General features: G+C 42.3%; 2 protein-coding genes across 4 annotated transcripts in view; both read right to left on the bottom strand.

Moving 5' to 3' along the window:
* The window catches only part of Ric8b (RIC8 guanine nucleotide exchange factor B), a 104,391-nt gene extending 97,162 nt beyond the window's left edge, over nucleotides 1-7,229 (bottom strand). Inside the window, exon 1 of one of the 2 annotated variants that reach the window (XM_013023068.1) lies at nucleotides 7,038-7,229. In XM_013023068.1, the coding sequence (XP_012878522.1) occupies nucleotides 7,038-7,121 (84 nt within the window). In that variant the 5' untranslated portion in view covers nucleotides 7,122-7,229. The remainder of the gene's footprint in view (nucleotides 1-7,037) is intronic. The other variant, XM_013023060.1, reaches the window with a different exon arrangement.
* Nucleotides 7,230-18,779: 11,550 nt separating this feature from the next.
* The window catches only part of Rfx4 (regulatory factor X, 4 (influences HLA class II expression)), a 142,557-nt gene continuing 136,840 nt past the window's right edge, over nucleotides 18,780-24,496 (bottom strand). The window contains exon 18 of one of the 2 annotated variants that reach the window (XM_013019412.1): nucleotides 18,780-20,384. In XM_013019412.1, coding sequence (XP_012874866.1) covers nucleotides 20,112-20,384 — 273 coding nt within the window. In that variant the 3' untranslated portion in view covers nucleotides 18,780-20,111. The remainder of the gene's footprint in view (nucleotides 20,385-24,496) is intronic. The other variant, XM_013019421.1, reaches the window with a different exon arrangement.

Genomic DNA, 24,496 nt, shown 5'->3' with positions numbered 1-24,496 from the left:
CTTCCTTTAACAGCATAAACAAAAACAAAACAGAAAAAACCCTAAAAACAAAACACACCCACTCCATTGAATATCTCTATTTTTACTTTGTATTTTTTCCTTACTGGCCACTCTGACAAATGGGTACTGGCAACCCACCAGGAATTAAGTACATTAAGTACTAAAGATAGCATCATTACAGGTGGTTCTGTGTTGACAGCTTTGTAGAGTAGCCATTTTTGAAATTAAATGAGATGAAGAAAAGGAAGCAGTTCTGAATTTAAGAAATCATTAGAGGGAAGCTAAGGTAAGATATGAAGGCCACGTAAGGAAATTTCACGGAGACTGCCTTAAATATGGACATGGAACAATTAAGATGGGTGAACAATTAAGATGGGTGAAGTTAGGTGGTAAGGACATAGATTTAAAAATATGTACCTAAAATAGCAGGCAACCAGGAGAAAACTAGGAAGGAGGAATGAACAGCATTCAGGAAGAATATTTTAGGCAGCTGCTCACCAGCCCTGGCTAACTCAGAAGAAAGCAAGACTAACAACATAAGGAAGTGAGGAGTGGGTATCGAAATCTAGGCGTGATCTTGTTGGTGGCAGTAAACACTGACACAAACCTTAAAAGGGAAAATGATTTGGCAATACATATTAGTAGCCATAAAAATATTTATCCTCTTTGACCCAGATCGCCTACTCCTAAGAATTTATCCTAATGAAATCATCCAGGAGACATAAATTATGTATGTAAGCATATTCTGTGTTATTTAATAAGGCAAAAGGAAGAGAGACAAGCTGAATATCCAGGAAGAGACTGATGAAATGTGTATGTAACACTAATCTACTGAACATACCATGTCCATCTAATAAAATATTATACAGCAATGAAAAAAGACTCTTTGTTGATATGTTATTTTTACAATATGTTATTTTACAATAAAGAATAAAAGATAAATAAAGAAATGAATAAACAAGAAAGGAAGGAAGAAAGAATAAATTGTAAACCTGAGGGATATTCTTAGGAATTTACAGACCTAATATTTAGTAGGAAAAAAAGTAGCATTAAAGCACCCAGTATAAGGCCAAAGTCATAAAAGGAAACTCAATAAAGGTTTAACACAAATGAAACCGAATAATTGTACTAGAAACCAAAAGAAAAGCATTTTATGCTATTCTACATAAAACAGTAATTAGATAAATTATCTGGAATAAATGTGCCTAGTTCTTAATATACAATGATTCTCATAAACTTTTTTTTTGGCTTTTATGGAGACAAGGAAACACAAAAAAAAATTATCTTCTTTTGGAAAGATACCCATTAAGTTAGAAATATACTTTTAAGTATTTCCTGTGTAGAATTAATCTTTTTAGGTGAAAATTTAGAATGGTATAAAGGCTAATTTTTCTGTTGCTTTTCATATGCAAGGTTGTATCATAAAATCACATTAAAAAAATCAAGCGACATTCTGGTGGCTCACGCCTACAATTCTTGCTACTCAGGAGCTGAGATCTGAGGATCATGGTTCAAGGCCAACCTGGACAGTAACATGAGACTATTATTTCCAATTATCCATCAAAAAAGCCAGAAGTGGAGGCGTGGCTCAAATGGTAGAACACTATCCTTGAGCAAAAAAGTTTAGAGCCAGTGCCCAGGCCCTGAGTTTAAGCCCTAGTTTAATAGTTTAAGTCCCAGGAGAGACAGACAGACAGACAGACAGACAGACAGACAGACAGACAGACACACACACACACACACACACACACACACACACACACACACACGTGCGCACATGCCTATCTTCCAAAAGCCCTGTCAGACCAGCATGAAGGCTTAATTAGAAACTACACTGACATGTATGGCATTAAATACTAAACTCTGAATGTACCAATCTGTTCAGAAGCTCAACTCGCTCAGATTAGTAGTATCTAATAGATGTAGGCATCTACAAGGCTAGCTTCTTTTAGCAAATTTGAACCATATTGAATGTACCTAAAATCCTTATTCTCTCCTCTTTCTAAAGCTCAAATTGGGAGAAAGAGAACTAGCATTCTAGCTATAAATATCTTTTATGAGTATTTGTCAACAGTCAACCACCTTATCTTTATACCCTTAATTTCCAGAGGAATAAGAGCAACAAGACAAATATAAACTAAAGAATCAAACCATGACTCAATTTACAGACCAAGTTTTAGAGTAGCTCAATGACACAGAGACCCATGAAGACTCCTGAATATAGGTTTTGTACCCTATGAGTAGGCTCTAAAATTCTCAAGCATTAAACAACCTTGAGTTTGAGTCCAGTCTAAGTACAACCTTGGTCAAGTTATCCAACTCTACGGCACTTCAGATTTCCTTTAAGTTACAGCTCTTCTCACATGGTAGTCATTCATTAAATGGCCACTGTTGTTATCATTTTGCCTCTGGCCAAATAATAAGCCATTAGAACACTAGGAATTAGTTCCTAGATTTGTAAAGATTATACGTAAACAGACCAATGCAAGAAAACAGGCCTAAGTAGGATGGCTGTGAGTTGGCTGTGCTGCATTTTATCAACAGTTTGCTGAGAATCGAGTAACAGGTTATGCACTACAATCTGGAAAAAAGAACAAGGCAACAAAGGAAAGTGTACACCTCTGCAAAAACCAGGGTGACTCAGAAGGTAGAACTAAACCTCAAATTGGAAAGCAAAAAGTCCTCCTATTTGGCCCAGTATATTCAAACACCTCATTCAAATGTAGAGGCTGTATTTCTAGAACTGTCCCAAATATTGAGTGTCTATCCATCAGGACTCTAAAAAAAAACCAAAAACAAAAACAAAAAACAACCAAGACCTTAGTACTATTGTAGCAATTTCCTTCTCCTGTAAGTTACTATTGGAGATCAACCTATTTGACAGCATCTTAAGTAACTTAATTTAACCACAAACTTGTCTTATTTCCACAGCAGAATCCTGATGGAGCTTGCTATGGCATAGCTATATGCCCAGGTGGCTTCTATACCTGTCAAACCATCTCTTGAGTCATCATCTTAGTTGATGACATGACTCTAGGCAGTTTCTTCACCTATTAAAAGAGAAGTTTGGACCCAACTGTCTTTGAGATTCTTTCCACTTGGTGATTCTGTGATTCTGACTGGTGGGGGTGAAAGGCAGCTCGATGGCAAAGCATGCTCTTCACATATGCTAGGGATTCAATCAATGTCCAGCAAATCTTGGGATTCAGGATATTACACTGTGCACCTGAGGGCTTGATCACAGTCTTCTGTTGGCATAATGAGTCCTGGGCATAGAATCTAAAGAGCAGATGCATAACTTAAGCTTTGTATACAGTTACTTTGTCTCTTTGAACCTCAATTTCCTATTCAAAACAAAATACATCTGCCTTATAACTTTTAATATGAGAGGATTATATGTGATGACATGAAAGTTCTTAGGAAAATATAATAGTGTGTATCAGGTACTCAATAAATGTTAACATGTGAACTTGGAGGAATAACTACTCTTAAAAAAATTCTCTAGTTCCAAGTCAATGTGTAGATGAACTGACAAGTTCTTCTGTTCTTTCTAGGATACAGATCTTCCCTTTCCCAAGATAACAGGGTCAATGTATGAAGCAAGAAATTAGATGTTTTCTAGAGTCAGACAGAACTGTTGCTCTGAGCACCGTACAGGATATGCCATGCTAATGACACCCACTAGAAGGTGCAAGGGGGGTTAAGGAAGCAGTGGTGGGAAAGCCGGGGAGGGAGGGGGGAGGGAGGAAGAAAGAGTAGACACCTAAATTTCTTACTGTGTTATGTCAACTCAGTACTACCTGTGGTTCCTAACTTTGTTGGTCAAAGCTAACAGTTATGGGTTTCTTACTTCCTTGGTGATAAGACACTGTTCTAAATGCTTTACATCTGTAACTCACTTAATTCTGAAAACAATCTTATGATATGATACTTTATTATTCATTTGGCAGATGAGAGCATTAGGCACAGCAAAGTTAAACAACATGTCCTAGACTACTTAATTCTAAACTAATGATCAGCATCTAGGCAGTCTGGAACCAGAGCTTGTATCAGACCACACAACCTCTTGAATTACCTTGACTATTATTCTCATAACCTACTAAGTGAGCACCTCCTCAGTGTACTGTGCTCACTGTTTGGCTTTTATTCTTCATTTAACTTATTCCACAAAATAAATTAAGAGGAAAAATAGTATTATCCTTGTTTTACAGATAAAGTAACTGAGACTCAAAAGCCTTAAATAATTTATCCATAATCTTGAAGCTAATTAATGGTAGAGTTGGGACTGGAACTAGGATTTACCTGATGCCACGTATACCTTCTAAAATACTTGAAAATAGTCTTTATTAGCTATAATAAACATAATGAACCTCCCTTCTTTATTCTTTCAAACCGTGAATTATCATTTCTTTACATCATTCATTCCTCTTTTGTTTGGACTTCTTAATATCTTACAATCACTTCTGATTCCAAAAATTTCCCAAATGCATTGCTCCAGATAAGAAAATAAGCACATGCTATCCAACTGCTTTTTTCAGGGTGTCAGATTCCATATACCACAAAGCCAAGCAGTTTATTTCCATTCCTCTATTCATATTTCCTAACTACTGATATAGTATTTCCCTTCTACTCATCTTCCTGCAAGTTTCTCTTTCTCTGAGGGGCAAAGCTTCAGAGCAATATGAAGCTCAGTTATTATCTTGTACTAGACCTATCATACTTACATTACTATAATCAGCATTTACATGGAGCTTTCTTCTCAAAGACTAAACAGACCTTTCTATAAAATCAAAATATCCTTAGGTTTGGCTTGGCCAAAAAGTGCAATTATCTGGAATCTTCTAAAGCATTTCAGGATATCACCTTAAGCCATGCTTACGAGGCACGACTGGGAATATGGCTTAGTGGTAGAATGCAAGAAGCCCTGGGTAGCACATACACAGAAAAAGCCAGAAGTGGTGCTGTGACTCAAGCTCTAGTCTTGAGCAAAAGAAGCTCAAGGACAGGCCCAGGGCCTGAGTTCAAGCCCCAGGACTGGCAAAAAATAAATAATCCTAATATGAAAAAGACGGATCTGAAAATGTCCAATACTTAGGCTCTAACAAAAGCTGGCAAGGAATCACAAGTAGAAACCAACCTGGAGGAAGATCAAGGAGAGGAAGAGAAAATTTAGAGAAAGTAAATGTATGGGTGTGTGTCTAATTTAGCCATGAAGGAAAATAGAAATATAAGAAAGTATTAAGTTCCAGGTGTAGGTTTTTCCTCCTCCCTCCCCTAAAGAAAGTCTATTTATTGCTGGGTATCTGACACATAGTAAGTACTAAATAAACACTAGTTAGTTTGAGACAATGGACACATTCTCTATTATACTTCTTTGGGAAATAAATTGGTAGCTGGTTCATATCTTTTCTGGAAAGCAGTAATAAATCAAGTTAAAAGAACATCATCTACACCACACACCTACACATTAAATGAATATCCTAAATTAAGCAAATATGCTCAACAGTAGAGCATATCAGAAAGTGAAGGGCAAAGATGTGAACAGAATACAGCCCATGCAGCTTCCCAAAGAAAGAGGCAGAGCAGAAAGAACACTGGACTTAAGATTTGAAAAAGCAGATTCAAACTTTAGTCCTTTCATTGGCTATGTGGATTAGGGACTATATTATGGCTGTAAATTTTACCATTTATAAAATCTTACCATTTATACTCTACTCACAGTGTTGCTGGGAGGATTAAATGGGAAGAAAGGTTCTTCACAAATAAGGATCTTTGCTATGAGGGACATAAATGGCATACTGGCAGCTCAGTAATACAAAGTATATGAAAGTGTATATATGTAGTGGACACAGAAGCAGAAGGGGAAACCATGATGGGGGCAAAAGAAAGGAAGATGGTATGTACAGGATGTGACTTGGTGTTGGTGTGTTTTTACGGAAGAGAGCAGTCAAGTCACTCCTATAAAGCAGTCTTCTAAAAAAACTAGAGGTGTGATATGCTGCATTTTGAAGTGAACATGTAAAATTCCTGGAAGGAACAGTAAAGACAAGCTAACGGTTCTTAGAGATTCAGAGAAGTGACTGGGATTTATAATAAGACACCATTTCACTGCAGAGTTGTAAAGTGGGAAGGATAAACAATGAATGGAGAGCTGGAAGACACCTCAGTTGGAATCCTGGCTCCCAAGTATGACCTTGGGCAAATTATTTAATCCATCTAGAGACTCAATTGCAAAACATAGATAATACCTCACAGGACTGCTGTCAAGATCAAATGAGATAATGAATAGGAAAGCCGTTAATGCGATACAAATAATAGGTATCATTAGGAGTTAGGTTCTCCACCCACTTACAACATAATATGTCCATGACCTTGGGCGTGATTTCAGTTCTTTGCACCTCGGTTTCCTCACCTATAAAATGGGAAGGATGATACCATCTACCCTATAAATATATTCTTTGAGGATCAAATGAGACCACATAAGAGACGTCAACGCCTTGAAAACTACAGTGGTGTGGTACAGAAAGCACTGCCATCGTTGCTGATGTGTTTCGTGCATGTTTAAGGGCCGTGATCTTTTGAGGGCTTTTTGTTGTTGTTGTTGGTCGTTTTTTGTTTGCAGGGAATCACTGCCCCCCCCCTCGCCATGCTATACAGGTGAGGAAGCCTCGCATGCATTTATGCATCCAAGAGATGGGCACAGGGCACAGACGCATGTCTACGGATTCTGGGGGTGTGACTCGCACTGTTGGGAAAAGGATGGTTGGGACAGGTTGCTGGGCTAGGAATCCGAGGAGTGGGCTCTTAAGTGTGGGAGCGAGGGAGGAGGAGGAGAGAGGGGATGCAGGGTGCACGGATGGGAAAGGGCTGGGGGCACAAACACGCATGCCCAAGCCGGAAACGTTTTTGGGGGAGAAGCAATGCGCATCCCCGGAATGAGGGGGAGGGGGATGGATCGGGATGCGACAAGCAAGCCCCTAGGGCGGCCTGGGGAGGGGGGGGTGCGACAGGGCACGCAGGGGGTCGGGGCTCTTTACCTTGTCGCTGTAATCCTTCAGGACCCGCTCGATAGCCCCCGCCTCGCCGGCCCGGACGATGTAGAGGGCGCGCTCCTCATCCATGGCCGCAGGTGCGGGGGAGCCGCGGCCGCCGTGCGCGCCCGAGCCGCTGCCTCCAGGTAAACGCCTCGCGCCCCCGCTCGCCCGCTCGCTCCTTCCCAGCTTCCTTCCTTCCCTCCTTCCCTCCCTCCCTCCAGTCTCCAGCCCGCCAGCCTCCGCCCGGGCAGGCCCGACGTCACCGCCCCTCAACTTTCACCCCGCGACGTCACCGCTCCCCCAGCAACCGCTGCCTCGCGGCCGCCCCTGACCAGGCCTGGGACGCGGCGGAGGCCTAAGGCGAGCGGTCTGAGGCGGCCCAGGGCCCTGCTGGTGCTCCGGTTCCCAGCCTCGGAGAAGAGTCTGGTCTTTGCAGTAAGCTTCCACAGGCTGGACTGTTCTCTCCTGACTCTCCTCTATGAATCATTCTCCTCAGCGGACAAGAGCAACCCTGCTCTTCCCCGCCCATTTGTGAGCCAGTGGCTGCGGACTACCATTCCCGGCATACAACAGGGCCTCTCTAACTCTTCCATCCAACCCCATGGAGAACCGAGTGGCATGCCGGGATTAGTAGTCACCCGGCGGGGAAAGACTTCCGCCGAGGGCATGCTGGGAGTTGTAGTCTTGGGAAGAGCCGGAAATGGAGTGTCCAGGGATGGCTGGCAGACCGTTAGGGGGAGGGTCTGACCTGCGGTAGTGCTTGAGGGTTGTTTGTTGTTGGCGGTGGTGGTGGTGAATGTCGAGCTCCAGACGTGACTGGGTCTTCCCAGCTGACCGTCGCGGGAAAGTGCCGCCTCTTGGTTGCGAGCTGTCAAGCACCAACTTAATCCCCTCTGCTCTGGCTTAGCGGTTTCGGTCTCTGGGATTCTTGCCTTCCGTCCTTGGGTGCGGTGGTTGGTGTGAGGCCCTCGGTAATGTGGGAGCTGCAGGCAATTGCCTAGACATGGAGGCGGGGGGGGACCTGGAGACGTTTTGCGTCAATCATCTCTGCCATATTCTTGTGCTGATGTATGAGCCCCACATCTGTTGGGTGACTTCCATACCATCCATCCACTCTTTTCCACAGCCCAAGTGTGTGTGAGTAACACAAACAATCCAGGACAAGTCAAGGAAGTTGAGATCAGAACCCAGATCTTTTCCCCCGAAGGATGGCTGCTACCTCTAATCTTCTTGCCCATAAATGCCACAACACTAATAAAATAGTGGTGGTGCCTAGGAAGGTTAAGGCTAAGTGTGAACACCTGCCAGGCACTCTTATTACATACTTTCACTGTGTTGCACATTTTCTCACACATACTTGAGTAACTCTTTGAAAACCTGGGCTCTGTGAGGAGGCAGTGCGATGCACAACGTACAAAGAGCCCCCCCCCCAAAAAAAAAACAATCCAAACCTTCACAGAGAGTCTACTCTACTGAGCAAGCCCATGAACCACCCTAGATAAGGAGATCATCTTAGACACGGTAAAAAAAAAAATGCATATTTTGGGAACTGAATTTGAACTTGAAGTCTGTTCTCTTCCCCTTTTCTCAGCAAGTGGATGAATTCCCCCAAGTACCATCTCAGGTTTTTATCCCAGCAATCATTTTTGGATGCCTCTCTCGCTGGCTCCCTCTTTAGCTATGCTGAAAGGGAACTAAAGGAAGCAAAAGGTTATTCATCTAATGAGTCTTTTTCTATATTGTGCTAAACATTAGGAATTTGGAAATGAACCTGACGTGTGTGCGTGTGTGTGTTTTCTGTACATTGTACATTTTTTCTTTTTTTTTTGGGCGGGGGTCTGGTCGTGGGGCCTGAACTCTGGGCCTGAGCGCTGTCCCTCAGCTCTTCAGCTCAAGGCTAGCGCTCTACCACTTGAGCCATAGCCCCACTTCTGGCTTTTTTTTTCTTTTTGTTTATGTGGTGCTGGGGAATCGAACCCAGGGCCTCAGGCATGCAAGGCAAGCGCTCTACCACTGAGCCACCTTCCCAGCCCCTGTACATTGTACTTTTCATGCAGCAACCAGTAAGAGTATATTTTGTTGCAGGTGTGTAGTCAGTTTTCTGTTACTGTGACAATAAAAGATTTATTTTGGCTCATGATTTCAGTCTCTGGTTGCTTATCCCCATTACCTTTGGGCCTATGGCAAAACAGTACTTTGTGGCTGCAAGTCTATGATGGTGAAAGCTGCTCACCTCATGGCAGCTAAGAAACTGGAAGTGGTCAGGGTAGGATCACAATTTCCTCTTCTAGAGCCCACCCTGATAACCTGTCTTCATTTGACTATATCTCACCTCTTACAGGCTCTACCATCCAATAGTACTTGAGGGTGAGGACCAAATCTTTAACACATGGGCCTTTGAGGGACATTTCAATCCACTCTATTACAGGGTAGGTTCTGCATCAATAATAGACTAAGAACAATGTTAATCTATCTCTCAAAAACAGCACACTTCTTAGGTCATGAAATAGTAAGTTACAATTCCAAGGGAAGACTAATACCTTCCAATTGTTTTTTTTTAACAGTTTACAAAATATTTTAGTATACTTGATTTCAATAGATTGCTAGTCAAGGTGTTATTCCACTTTGTAGATAAGAAAACAGCTACACAAACACTTAAACAAAGCTGTTAAAGAGTGTTTGGGTGCCTCCCCTGTACCCAGAACTGTATTAACTGTTTGGAGTAATCATATATTTTCTTTTGAACAAAGGTGGTCTGGAAAGTACAAAATATATAAAGCAAAAAGTCACAGTAGAGAAGTTTCTTTTAAAGAAGCTCTTATACATGTCTTGGAAATGCCGGCTTACCAAAAATAGGCTATATTTTTAAGCTCCAATTCTGTACTTTTAACAAGAAATTAATATCTTGGGAAGTTGTACTTTAATAATTTTAATTGAGTGTTAATATCCCAAATGTATAAATCAAAGGATCTTTGACTCTAACTCAAGTTATCCTTTGACCACTGAGCAGACTCTGGTGCTAGAAAAATTAATTTTCTCCAAAATCAATAGTTAAATACAGTCTCTGGGACTAGAGCCTAGACTACCACTTGCATTGCTTTGCCTTCCTAAATATTAGTTATGTGATACTTTTAGTAACTAAAGACTCTAGCCAGCAGTCAGATAGTTCCCATTGATTCTAGGTACTATGGTACCAAGGAATTAAGATTTAGAGCCTGAGTTGATAAAAGCAACAAATACCTAGTAACAACTCATTATTCTGATAATATACATATATATTCTCAAAATGTCTCCATGTGCCAGGCTCATGCCTATAATCCTAGCCATTCAGGAGGCTATGACCTGAAACTCACAGTTCAAAACCAGTTTAAGCAGGAAAGTCCATGAAACCCTTTAATTAACCCTTCCCCCCAACCCCACCCCACACACAAAAAAAACAGAAGTGGAGCTGTGGCTCAGGTTGTGTAGTGCTAGCCTTGATCACAAAAGCTCAGGGAGAATGCCCAGGCCCTGAGTTCAAGCCTCAGGCTCAGTGCATGCATGTGCACGCACGCCTGCACGTACACACACACACACACACACACACACACACCCCTTCATGTAGACTATCTGATTAAACTCTTAAAATAACTGAACAATGTAAGGTCAATAGGACAGGTACTATTTTTTATATAGGGAAAGAGAAGTTCAAGGTGTCAGCTTGCTCATAAGCAAATAAGTCAGCTAATAAGTGGTATAAGTTAAGAGCTTGAAGTACTCTAGGCTCTGATAACAAAATATTATAGACTTTCAGGTTAGGGCCAATGAAAAAGCCTGCAGATAGACACTAGTCATTTATTTTGGACTTTGATATATCCTGCTGTGGCATTTCCTCTTGCTATAACAATGGGCTAGTTGGAATGTACAAAATTGAAGGTCTTTCAGGAGTACCTAGTGCTGACAGCTTTTAAAATCCAACTCTCCCACGTGCAATACTTTTTGTACATTTCCTTTATAAGCTGAAATTTAGGAACTAAACAGCCCAATCTAGTGATTGCAGCTCCAGAATTAGAGTTCAGAGAATTCCATTAATTCAAGGTATGACCTGACACCCATGGTATATCTCACTGCATAAAATCCACTCACTCAGCCTCTCTTAAACCAGTATCCTTAGCTATCACTGTCCTCAGATATTTTAGTTCTCAGTTCTAAAATTTTCTGATTCTAAAACCAAAAAGTCCACACTTAAATACTTGTGTGTTCTTTAGAAAAACGTATGAAGACAGGGCTTGTACAAATCACTATGCACAAAACAACTATCAATATGATATGTCCAGGGCACACCTATAAAGGTTTCAATTCAGTTGATTTGTGGTGAAGCCTCTGAATAGGTAATTTTAAAAGCTTTCCAGTTGATTTGATACAAGCAGCCAAGATTTAAAACTACTAAACTAATATTCTGACAAGGAAATCAACCACTGAACTAGCTTCTTGGAACACTATTAAGCATGTAACTTAGTCTTTGAGAAATCAGAGTAACCTGGTAAAATGGAAGTTATCTTTGTCCATAGCAAAGCCAATTAACATAATTTGTTCCAAATATTTTATGCTCTTTGAAGCACACCATTGTGTTAAGCATTATGAAAAATGACCAATGCCAAAACAAGTAGTAATCATTGATCTGTCCTTTGGATGGAAGCAGACAATAACTAATTTCTTTTCAATGATAAAATATCAGACATAGCTAGTACACAAACCAAAGCAAGAGAAAACATTAATAAGAAAAAAGTAATGAGTCAAGCTTCCTTGGAGGAGCTTTTGGGAATGGGGGGGAGATTTTGGGGGGGGTTACCAGAAATGAGGAATGTTGTGAGAAGAGATATGGATGCCCAAATTAACACATTTATTAAGAAATGACACCAACTTTATTATATTTGAAAGCCAGTAACAGGGAATTTTTCTTAGAGGTCAAGTTGGTCAACAGAATGAAGTAAACTTAAATCTGATATTTTATCATCACTAACGGCTTTATATTCAGCCAAGGAGCCATCAGCTTATATTACCTTCTTGAAAACATTGCTGTACAACAACGAATGACAGAAATTTAAATAGAACTAGAAAACAGAAGGGGAGCTCGGATGTTGGCTGGCCTTAGGTACTTATGCATGTGATATCCGGGTCTCATTTGTAAAATCGGAGTTTAACTAGGTGACTTCCATGGTTTTAACAGTTAACGCGTTACGATTTCTTGTTCTAGCCTTTCAGCACCTCCATGAGGTTCCACAGCAATATTTTCGGTGGTCTAATTGAGCCCATGCTGTTAGTGCTTGCCAAATAGAACTGTAGTTGTTAATAGTGATTATGCACAGTGGGGGCTCTGAAATTAAGCACATGAGATGAGTTCTGCCCTTTAAGAGTTTTTATTTATCCAAGAACTGGAATGTGGGTCAGCCCTATTTGCTGACTTGGAATTTCATTCAGATAGCTCTTGGGAGGACCCGACTCTGGTAGAAGTTGCAGACATGTGACAAGAAAAACCTAAACAAGAGATTGGAAAACCTAGTCTTTATTCCCAGCTCACTATGGCTCAGAAGCTGAGCAAATTCTCAAACTCTTTGAATTTTTGTTTTTGGTATCTATTATGAAAACCTTAAAGCCATTTATCTGAAAGCAAATTTTAACATGTCTGGGTGTTCAGGGATATGTTACTTGCCTTCTTTGAGTGGATTTTCTCAAATCTAGTGAGTGTAATTATACCTACTTTGCAGAATGTTACAAAGATTGAAAAGAGATGGATGTCAATGTTGCCAGTACATGGAGTTATCATCTAAACATTCCTGAACTAGAAAAGTCTACATCTCTCACAGGGATGTTGTGAAAATTCCAAGTGAATTCTTGTTAATGCTCAAATGCATGAGTATTGTTGTTGCTCTGGTTGCCGGTTTTTTTGTTTTGTTTGTGTTTTGTTTTTTGTTTTTAACAAAAGTAATTCTTGCTGTCTCCTTTGTGAGGCCCTTAAGGTAATGTCCTTAACACTAATTTGCTGCAATATAGGTTTTTTTTTTTTATTGTCAAGGTGGTATACAGAGGGGTTACATTTACATAAGTAAGGTAATAAGTACATTCCTTGTCAAACTTGTTACCCCTTTCCTCATTTTTTCTCCTATTTTTCCCTTCCTCTCAGCACCCTCCCCCAACCTGTACAGATCATTTCCAACATATTGTCTTGTGTATATTGCTGTTGCATTGGTCACCCCCTTGTCCTTTGTCTCACCATACAATACAGTTTTGAGATAGTGATTATGTGTATGTGTGCATGTGCGTGCGTTCAAAACCTTCATTTTTTTCCTCCCCAGACCCATGTCCTTTTGCAATTAACTTAATTAAAATTCATGTCAGAAGAAATATAATCTCACAACTCTACTTCCTACCGCCTCTTTTTGCAGTAAAAGCATTAATTTATTTATCACCATTTGATTAAACTCTTAAGGTTCCATCCTAGGAGTGGTGGCAGCGGACAAAAGATTATTGTCATTCATCATCAACACATTTTAGTCTTCCCCCTCAAGTTGCCTATGAAGGATTAGCATTTCTCTGAAAGGAGGAGGACAGAATAAATTGCATCCACTGCCAAAGAACTGCCAGCTTCTTTGAGCTGGGGGCACATACCAGGAGCTTTTCCCATATTACTCAGCTTTATCTCAACTTTTGGGCAGGGCCTACATCTGAATTTCATGGGTTTCAGGGTGAGTCAAACAGAATTGTAGGGCTGTCGAGGTCAGAGGCCACCTCTGTCAAAGGGTAGTGACCTTAACAGCAAGAGGTAGCCAGATCCCCCTCTTACCCACCCCTACACCCCAATGACTTCATTCTACTGAATGCTTGGCTCATTGCCCCTCCCCTGCAGGGCTTTCTTTTTGCAACCTGGTAATAAAAATCCTCCTGTGACTTGGTATTTTTTTTTACATTATTATTGATTTTCTTTGTTCCTGTTTGTCTAGAGAATAACGGAATCTGGGCCCTTGGTAATGTATTGGTTTGTATATAGCTTGGGAAATGATAGAGGGAAAGCTAAATCTGCCACTTACAGCCAGTGGAATGCCATTTTGGGTGAAGAATCTGGTGCCTAGCACAGAAAAACTGCCTTGATTTAATGTGCATAACCTTTTCTCAGAACTTTTGAAAGTCTCTTGGATCCCAGTAGGTTCTATTTCCACGGTCAAGGTTGATTTAAAAACTGCAAAGCCGCTTAGAAGAGGGGAATGAGAAATGGGGTGGGGTGCTGTGGGAACAGAAGTAGGAAAGAGGAAGAAGACAATGTGCTACAGTAGAGAGAGCATGGACAAACTGGGAGTCATTTTCAAATGCTAGTGACCTTGAGCAAGGCTCTTAATTGAACCCAGGTGACATGGTAGGCAATGAGGATGGTAATTACCATGCCTAGTTCATCCTTAACTTCTAGGAGCTGGGGTTCTCCATGCATTAGGACAGACTGATTTCAGGAATTTGCCACAAGCCACTCAGAATCAGGTGTCACAGGCTCCTCCTTTAAAGATGATCTTTTTGCCTTAACTGCATTCTAGTTCTGAAGAGGCCATTTGTAACCTTCACCAGCTCGGAAGGGATGTAGCATGGATGGGGACATTTGTGGATCACATACCTCCTAACCTAGGTACAGTTTGGACGTTTCTTTGAAAATTCACTCTTTTAAACGTCAGTCTTTGCTTTTCTATTAGGAGACTATTGTAAATACCAAAGATCAGCTCTACATCTATTTCTGAAGCTAATTTGTTTTCTTACCCCTGCTGTCATGGCCAGACCTCATGCTTTTTCATACTAGATTTTAAAACAACTGGTTTTAGCTCTTGAAGCACTTATGAGAAAAAGCAGGTGTAAAAACTGGGGAGTCCTATTTCTTCCACCCACCCTCTCTCATCACCCACACTCCGTTCCTAGCAACAGCTCTTTCTTCAACTCTGTGGCCCACGTCTTCCGCCTCACCTACACCAGTAGCAGCAAAATATGGGGGTGAGAGATCTGGATGGGGAGGAGGAGGGTGAGGTGAAGTGCTGGAGGAGGAATGGGGGCAGAGCTTCAGGGAGGAGTCTGAGAAAGCACAAAAGGTTCTGACCTCCTTGGAAGAAGAGGAAGGCCCAGGGAACTGTGTCCAAGCTGGCTGAGCTTGGAAGGCTGCCAAAGAACTGGAGCAGAGAAGTTCCAGGTTAGAAGGGCAGGCGGCAAAGTGGCAGGAAGATGGTGTGACTGGAGGGCCAACAGACTAATACAATTAGAGAAAGATTCATCAGCTAAGAACACATGGTGTAGACAATTGTGGACTGCTCCATCTTGCACAGGGGACTGCTCTTCACTCTGGACAAACTGGATGCCTGTTAGTAAAATGAAACAATGGAGTACAGGCTCAGAGAATAGACAGTTCAGAGTTGTAGAACTTTAAGGTATTTCTCAACCTTGGCTGAGTGTGACAATCCCCTCGGGAGCTTGAAAGAAAAAGAAAAAAGAAAAAAAAACTGATGCTCAGCTCACCTTGCCCATCAAGTATTTACTTTTTCATGTGTGTACTGATATTAGGACTTGAACTTAGAGCCTGGGTACTGTTTCTTAGCTCTCTCTCTCTCTCTCTCTCTCTCTCTCTCTCTCTCTCTCTCTCTCTCTCTCTCTCTCCCTCTCCCTCTCCCTCTCCCTCTCTCTCTCTTTCTCTCTCCCTCTCTCAGGCTGGCACTCAATCATTTGAGCCATACCTCCATAGCTTTTTGGCAGTTAATTGGAGATAAGGGTTTCATAGACTTTCCTACCTTGGATGACTTTGAATTTCAATCCTCAGATCTTTGCCTCCTAAGTAGCTAGGGTTATAGGCGTGAGCCACTGGAGCCCCGGCTCAATTATTCACTCTTAAGTTCCATCCTACTTAAAGCAGAAATGTCTCTTCTATGGCATGTATTTTTGGTGGAGCCTGAATTTGACTTGACTTCTACCTCTCTTTAAAACCAGTACGTTTATCTTTTTTAAGTGTCACATAGTGATTTACATACTTGAGGCTCTAGCCTAGATCTGAATTCTAACCCTCCACTTTTACTAAACTTCAGATATCATTTCCTCTTAGCTCCAGAAAACCCATGGCAAACCCTCCCCGTGAGCCTTTCACTTAATCAACAACATATTTTCATATTCCCTACCTTCCAAGGGTTTTATGTTTTTAAAATCTTGCACATTTGAGAAGTTCAAGAAGTTGGGACAGATAATATCCTAGAGAGAGGTAGAGTTCTTCTTCCTTTTCTAGTTAAACATTGGTTTACTTGGATGGACTTTAAGGACATTAAGGGTATTTAAGGACTTTAAGGATACTAAGGACAATTCTGAAGGAAGAAAAAACTTGAAAAAGATCTCTCTCCAGAGTGGCAAGAAGGGCAGTGGGGCTTTTGTGTGATGGTCAGATGTACTGACTGAGCTCCCAGGAATGAACTTCTGTCTGCATACTAGATAGGCCACCCCCCCACCCCCCACCCTCCCACCCCCCGCTGGTAGAGCCAGCACCAGCTCTCTGTGATTACCTCCGGGAATCACTGCCCCTCTGCCAATTTCAGCCCATTCCTTCTTTTCCCTGTTGTCTCCCTTCCTCACCCAGCTCTACCAGCTCTGGTCCATCAGCACACAGACTGTGATTTGGGATGTCAGTACACGGTAATATGCCAGTGTGAGGTCCAGGGTGGGGAAGTAACCCGTCCACAGTTACATGATGGTGAGTGAGGCCATTGTTTTCTCACGATTTCAGACCCTGGCCCCTTTAGGTTGGGTTTACTCGATGCCAACCATTTTGATTGATCTATGGCTGGGTTGCAGTTTTCTAGGGGCCACAAACTCCTTTTCTATCCAGATCTGGGATATACTACTAGAAGCCTTACAAAAGACACAGCAGGATAGCTACTAAGGACACCGCAGGCCTGCAACGTGGGCAAGCTATCCTGGCTGCTGTTCATGACTTCAGCCAGTTTCAAGCTGGCAGATCCCTTTCAGAAAAAGCCCTAAGAGAGGAGTATTCCTTTATTGCCAAAACCCCTCTGACAAGTAACTGGCCCTACTCCCAGCTGCCGACCTTGTCCATTCCCATTCTGATGACTGCCCAGGAACCAGCAGAGAGAAAAGGATGCCTTAGAATAATATCCTCACAGCAGCCGCTGCCTTTGCCTCATCAAATCCTTCCCAGTCCTGAAGTTGAAGGTTATAAAACAATTGGACACACAGATTGTACTGTCAGCTCCTGAGAGATGGGGATCCTGCACTCTGGAGACCATTCTTGTGCACACCTGTCTTCAAGTTGCCTTATTTTCTGCCAGGCTGGTGATACTCCATTCTTGTTTTTTTTGTGTGCTGTGAAGATGAGGCATACATATATTCTCTCCCTCTAAAAGTTCCTGGAGCTACCTCTCTATTTTCTCACCCTCAGACACTTGTTAATTGTGACTATTGCTGGCCTAATGAGTTGTGCACTTAATGAGCTTGTGACTGTCACTTGTGAGTGGGTGTTGTTTATTGTGTTCCTGCTTCCTGGCTAGAGAATTTGGGGATTAATTTTTTTTTTTGTTTAGTAAGACAAAAGTTAGACTTACGACACCCTTTTATTTGTGGAACATTAGCTTTGAGATAGATGTAAGAGTATCAGGGAGAGGTGTCCTTTTTTATATAGTGACCATATCTGAAATTTCTTTCTTGTTCTCCCTTGCTTTGGTCATATGAAGCCAACTAATTGTGGACAAAAGATTCACCATTAAGAGGAATCTAAAATGTATTTTTGTAGAACACAAATCTAAAGATATTTAAAGGGTTGTTGTGCATGATATATAACTTTCATCTTAAAATACTTTTCAGCTATTAATATGTTATGTAAGAGCAAGTAAGAGCTTGGCTTAAAAAATCTATAAAAACACAAATTAAATTGTCAAATTCATATGCCTTTAAGTTAATGCAATCCCTACTGCCATTTCTGGAAATCTGTGACTCTGAATTTTTCTTAGCCCATATATTCTTAAAAAAATTTTTTTTGTTGTTAATATAAAGTTTGAACTCAGGGACTCATTACTTGCAAGGTTGGTACTCTACTTGAGCCATGTCTTCAGTGTTACTTTTTGCTGGTTAATTGGAGATGGAATCTATCAAACTTTTCTGCCCAGGCTGGCTTAGAATTTGGGCCTCCAGGTTTCAGCCTCCTGAATAGCTAGGATTGCAGGCACTGGTCTCTGGCTGTTTAGGTCCTCAATCCTTAACATTTGGACAAAACACAGATGCAATGCTACAGAGGAACAATACTATTCTAGAACTTTTACCAGCATTTAAAGCACTGCATTTGAACTATCTTTACATTTAATGATCAGCAAAGCATAGTAAACTAAGTACCAGGAGAGCTCTTAATGATGCTGGTGTTCAAGAGTAACATTTTCTGAAAGCATTGGGAGGCACCTGCGTTTTGCTTAGGAAAAATTCCAGTATGGACAAAATCAGGTCCCCTACAAACCTAGCCAGGCTGTAGGTAGGTATGATACTTACTTAACCTTTTGGTCATGGACAGGAAGTGTGACCTATCCAAATTTTAATGATTACTATGAAAGGAAAGATGACAGGGAACTGGGTAAGCAGGTATACAAGATCAACTTTGTTTTGTTCTGCTGACTTACACACTGAGTACTTAAGATTGTTATTTGTATTTTATACACTTATGGGAGTCATATCAAGTGCAAAATGAAAGGGAAACAGGTCATCTCAATACTTTTTATTTGAGTGTGAAACCATTCATATCTTGCACAACTGTACAGATAAAACTATTTCCATTTTAGCTGTAGACATGATTATCACACTGAGTGGTGTGATCAAAGATTTTATTTACAGAACAATTGCTAAAACATCCGATGTCATATTTCCATTTATTTCTTACCCATAGGGTAATAGGTCCACCATAATTGCTTGGTGCATTTTATAATACAGAAAGAAAACCTATGTTAATTGCTAAACAAACTTCACAAATTGCTACATATCTGACAAAAAAAAGATATCTACGAAAAAAAAATTCCAAAAGTACAATACATTTTTATTTCCACACATACACAGTATAGTATAGGCTCAAAGGCACAACTTTGAAATTTTTTTCCTATCAAAGTGTCGGAAATTATTATAGTCTTATGAAGGAACTGTGAAAGTCATATTCACACTTGGTGCCTGGTAAGTGAAAATTTGGTCCATCCAGCTTTCCAAAGTTAACACAACAGAGCTGAAGTATGGTACTCAATGCCGTAAGTCCACATTCTCACAGAGCTTGAAACAAAAACAAAACCCTCTCCTGCCTTTTGCTGACACAAACGACTGTGCAAACTTGGGACAAATCCTTGTATGTAGAAGAACCAGTCCCCTACAGACCTCGGCCAACTTTAGGAAATGTAAAACAGGCCTCTTCCTTCCCTCAAAACAGTGCTTACAGTCCAAGACAATGCAGGTACTGTGGCTAATCTAAGTATAACAGGGAGCTTAGCATTTCCAGAAACCTCCATTGAGCCCTGGTGCTCCAGGAAGCAGAGATGATACCACCAGGAAGAAGAGAGGCAGGGCAACATTGAGGGCTGTCTGTTGTACAGTGAAATGGCAGACGGGCGGCCAGGTGAATACTCTTGGTAAATTATGTGCCCGTCCAAGAACACAAACCAGATTCCTTTTCCAGTATCTATCCTTCCTTCAAGACTAAAGAGCTTTTGTCAAGGGGAGAAATAAGTTGCCTATAGGGAATGGTTGCTGGCACAAAGTTATGGAACAGAAGGAAAAGGCACAGATTTGCCTGCTCAACATAGTGCTCTATACAAACAGTCCAGTCTGGCTCGGCTTATGGGAACCCAGTCCCACTGACTCTTAGTTAAGTCTTGTTTCTGAACTAAAGTTTATCCATCCAATATTGAGCATCCTCCCTTACATGAGGAAAATGGATGTCTGGGAATAGCCCGTGAGTTATGATGTATAGAGATATAGTCTTCTGGAGGGAGGGTATTGGGTTTATTATTAATATTAATTATTAATATTAAATATGGATTCCTATGATAGCAGTCATTTAGCCCATCCTGTGGAGGCCTCTCCGTTGATGTAAGCAAAGCCAGGAAAGTGTTGCATGTGCTCATACTCGGAATTCCTGCGCGTGGTCAGGGGTGTGTACATGTCGCTAGAGTTTCCATACCTCGTGGAGTGTACAGATGGGCTCGCGTAGCACGTGTTGGCTGTGGGGACCTCTGGCCATCGGGGAGTGACTGGGGTAGGATGCAGCCTGGGAGTGCTGCTCATCAAACAAGGTTCCATCCGGGCAGTAGGGCTATTAAAAGGGTACTTGTTGAGGGGAAAAGAAATTTCACAAAAATTACAATTAGCTTGAAGTTGTACATACACTTTGTCCATCATGTCAACAGTTTACATTTCTTAAGGTGTTAATCTTGTGAATAGCACCTTAGGACTCAGGGAATTGCTGCAAGATTAAACCTTGGTCTGAGGATATAATCATTAGGAGAAATGCAAGGGATTTCATAGCCAAGTCTGGCTGGTGTGCTCACTCAAGCAGTAACGCTAGCTCTTTCTGCTTCTGAACTGCAATAGCTTGAGAAGTCAAACCCCAAAGGAGAAATAACCCCGCTGGAGATTCCAGTGTGTGTGTGTGTGTGTGTGTGTGTGTGTGTGTGTGTGTGCACATGCATGGATGCACTTGTGTGCTTGCATGCATGTGTGTACACAGGCCCACATTATGGCCCCATAAATATGGAGTTGTGGTTTAGGTGATTGTGGGTTTCAGTTTTAATTATGTAGTTATGATAGGTCCTGGTCCATCAATTCAAGAAAATGCTGCCAAGGAACACACAATGTCACTTTTAAAAACAGCATTTTTTACAGTGGGTTCAATTATGAACTGCAGCCTGAAAAGCAGGCTTTAGGGAAGAAAGCAAGCCAGCCACTTCAAAGCTGCCTATCATTTAGAGAAAAATTGTTCAGATTCACTCAAGTCCTGAAGAAATGTGAGTAGGAAATGCTGAATTACTGGGGTAGGTGTGAAATCTGGAGGGAGGCGTGGAGATGAGTCCAGGCAAGAGACAAGGGGTGGGTGCTTCCATTCCGGCCAGAAGAACAGGTGTTAGGGGACAAGAAGAGGGGGAAGGCAGCTCCAGAAAGGATTAAGAGTAAAAGAAGTAACTCGGGAGTGAATGAAGTGCCTGTGGGTGCTGCTCTTACATTCTTTGCTGTTACCAAGACAGCTATGCAAATAAGCCCCTTTTAGTTTGCTCAGAGTGGAGGAAGGGGAGGAGCTATGGGCTCCGTGTGAGAACTCCCAGTCTGTACAAAGATGGACCTTGCTGTGCCCACGGCCACCCCAATGAGGACTGGAACCAATCAACAAGGATAGCAAAGGCAGTGAAGGAGAGAGAGAGAGAGAGAGAGAGAGAGAGAGTAAATGTGTGAATTCTTCTGCTCTCCATCTGTCTTCCCTGACAGTTGGAGAGTGGAGCCCCAAGGGATTAGGTGGGAGGCTGCCTCCTGTGAGGGAGACAGACAGGCTGAAGGCTAGACAGCAGGAGAAGGGCTTTGTGACAACAATGGCAGCTCCCTGTCATCCACATGGACCAGGGAATGGGGGACCACTGTGCCTCTTGGAAGAGATGCCCAAAGGAAGCAGGGGAGAGCTCATGGGCCGGCCTGAAGTATTTGAAGAGATTGAGCTATGCAGATGTCAGAAGAGAAGGATCTCAATTCAAGTAATGGGAGTTTCTCTTTTAGGTACGGCCCAGTGCCTCACATAGCAAAGTATGGCCCCTCTGCAGTCAAAAGCACAACTAGGAATGAGGGAGAAGGGCGTAGGTGGTGTCTGGGAACTCAAGGGAAAAGGACCAAGGGCTGTTGCCAAGGAGACCACGGACAGCACAGCAAGGCTTTCATAATCTCAGATCAGATCAGAAACACTGGCTGAGAACCCTGCGCTGTACGGCATGAAGCCCCACAGGGCACTGTTTGTGTGGAGCGGTGGTGGGTCCTCAGGCCTGGGAGAGGGGGTTCTCTAAGCCCCAAAGAGAATAGGAACCCAGGTGTACTGAACAGATCACATGAAGGAATACCAACTATTACAAAAATGGTAAGACAGCCTGGGGTGCATGTCACCTCACCCCCAGTGCTCTTGCTCTGGCTGACCTCTGGCCTACGTAGCATCCTGAGCTGGTGTCGACCTATTTCCTCTGCCTAGAACCCTTCAGGACCAGGACACCTGCCTTTTCACCACCCCGGCAATCTCAGCTCAAGCGTTAACCTCCCTTGCGAGACTTTTCTGGACATCCTGTCTTAGGAAGCCAAACACCCTCCAGTTTGGGGGCTGGGCCCTTGTTAGCCATCCTGCTTGGCAGCTGTCTCCACTGGTTTATATTCATCTGCTCCCAGTGGGGCTCTGTCATGTTCACGCTGTGTTCCCAGCACTGGCATATTGCCTGGCACCTAGCAGGTGCTAAGCCACACTTGATGAATGGATACTGGGGCAGTACTACTAGAAAGACAACTTTCCAGATCCTGTCCTACAAACCTCCTATTGTAGAAATGAGTACACTAGAACCCAGGCTTAGAGCCATAGTATGAGCAACTGGTGGAGGAGCTGGCCTAAGAATCCACTCTCAGGGTAGCAGTACCCCTGTGTCCATCAACTGGCCTAAACTGGTAAACTGGTTTGATCTATCACTCCTGCATCCTATAAGAGGAAGAAGTCATGCTCTTTTGGAAAGGCACCCCTAGACATTTTCATCTCTCCATCTTCTACTTTCAGCAAATTCCCTCTTCCCCTGCACAGCCAAGCCCTGTAATGCTCATTTGACCCCCAGCCTGCTGGCTCTGCCCGACACAGTCCTCCTGGCCTTAGCTTGGGTAGGTAAAATGTAATAATGTTCAGAGCTCCTTCCCCACTGAAGTTAAGAAAGTGCTCTTTATGTGCCTTGTCAAGGACCCTCCATGCAGCTGTGTCCAGAGGTTGTGTCATAGACTCTAAAGAGCAATTTGCCTGGAAATGAGATTGGCTCAAAATATCTCCAGTGTGACAATACAATTCTGTTACCACTGAATCCAGCATGGAAAATTCTGTCCTGTTAGGTCAGCTAATTGCAAATGAGTCAGTGACTCGTTTTCCCCATGGTGAGGAGACCATTGAAAGGCGAGATGGTCAAAGTGCCTGCTGCCTTGGCCTGGTGAATAACACCAGCAATGGAGCTTCTATTTGGTCTGCCGAGAGTGGCAGAGGCTGGTCTGCCGCACTCACCTCACCTTTCACACTGTACATCTGGTTTCCTTCAAGGCGCTAAAGCTGGGCACAGACCCTGGGGTCCCAAAAGCGCTGCTTCAATAAAGACGCTTTTTGTTGAGGACCCATGACAGGAAGTTTCTATTCTGTGGGTCAGATCATAAGCTGTTGCTGCTGGTTTTAAAATGGAGATAAATCACTAATTAGCCACTGCTTGAGACCAGTGTGTGAGGGGTGCTTGTGAGCCTTGTGCATGTGTGTGCATTAGTGTGAACACAAAGTTGCTGCCCAGTAGCTATGGCATAAGTCCATCTCAGCTGTGATTGCCTCTTGGCCTCTTTGGAGCTCTATTAGGAAGTCTATTTTGGGAAATGACTCCCTACACCAGGGGCTGACTTTCCTACACTCAGAGAGGAAAGAATGAGTCCTTTATCCCTGCCCCTTACCAAATGGGCCTCTACTCAAGTGAGGGGTGAAAGGTGGCCCAAGCCAGAGTACAAACTGTTTTCCTATGAAAGGCGGTTCTCACGGCACCCAGAGACTGCCAGGGGGCTGCCCCCAGGCACGTTTCCTTTTGGCCTCTTCTGGAAGAGGACATAACCCTCCAAAACTCTTGTCAGAGAGTCTACATCTGCTGAACTTTTAGGGTCAGTGTTCAGAGAATGACTACTTATAAAACAGAACTCTCATATTAGGCTATCGTTAATACTCTTCCTTTCTGCAGAGGATAGGCTGATGATCCATTAATGATAGGAAAAGCCTTAGTGACGGACTTGATAGTCCTGCCTCTCTATTTACAGGTGATATGGAAAGAAGGGAAATGACCTGCTTGAGCTCACAGGGCAAGTTGGTGTCAAAATAAGGAACTATTCATTCCTTGGTTTCATTGACAAGGACTTAGTGAGTAACCACTAAGGCCTGAGCTCTGTGGTAGGCCCTGGGAATATTAATGGTAAGCACTTAGTACTTGCCTCCATAGGTCTCCTATGGTGAGAGGACAGAGATGAATTATATAATCATACAAGATACAATATTATAACTGTGACAAAGCCTGATAATATATGCAAATAGTCATAACTCTGAGCCAAGTTCTACTCTAGCCTTAGTGAAATCATTTGATTCCATTAAATAGATACTATCATTGTCCCTGTTTTTCAGATGAGGAAACTGAGGCGCAGAATTA

Source organism: Dipodomys ordii, unplaced genomic scaffold (assembly GCF_000151885.1).
Source record: "Dipodomys ordii isolate 6190 unplaced genomic scaffold, Dord_2.0 Scaffold3, whole genome shotgun sequence".
Taxonomy (NCBI): domain Eukaryota; kingdom Metazoa; phylum Chordata; class Mammalia; order Rodentia; family Heteromyidae; genus Dipodomys; species Dipodomys ordii.
This window is presented reverse-complemented; position numbering and strand designations above follow the sequence as displayed.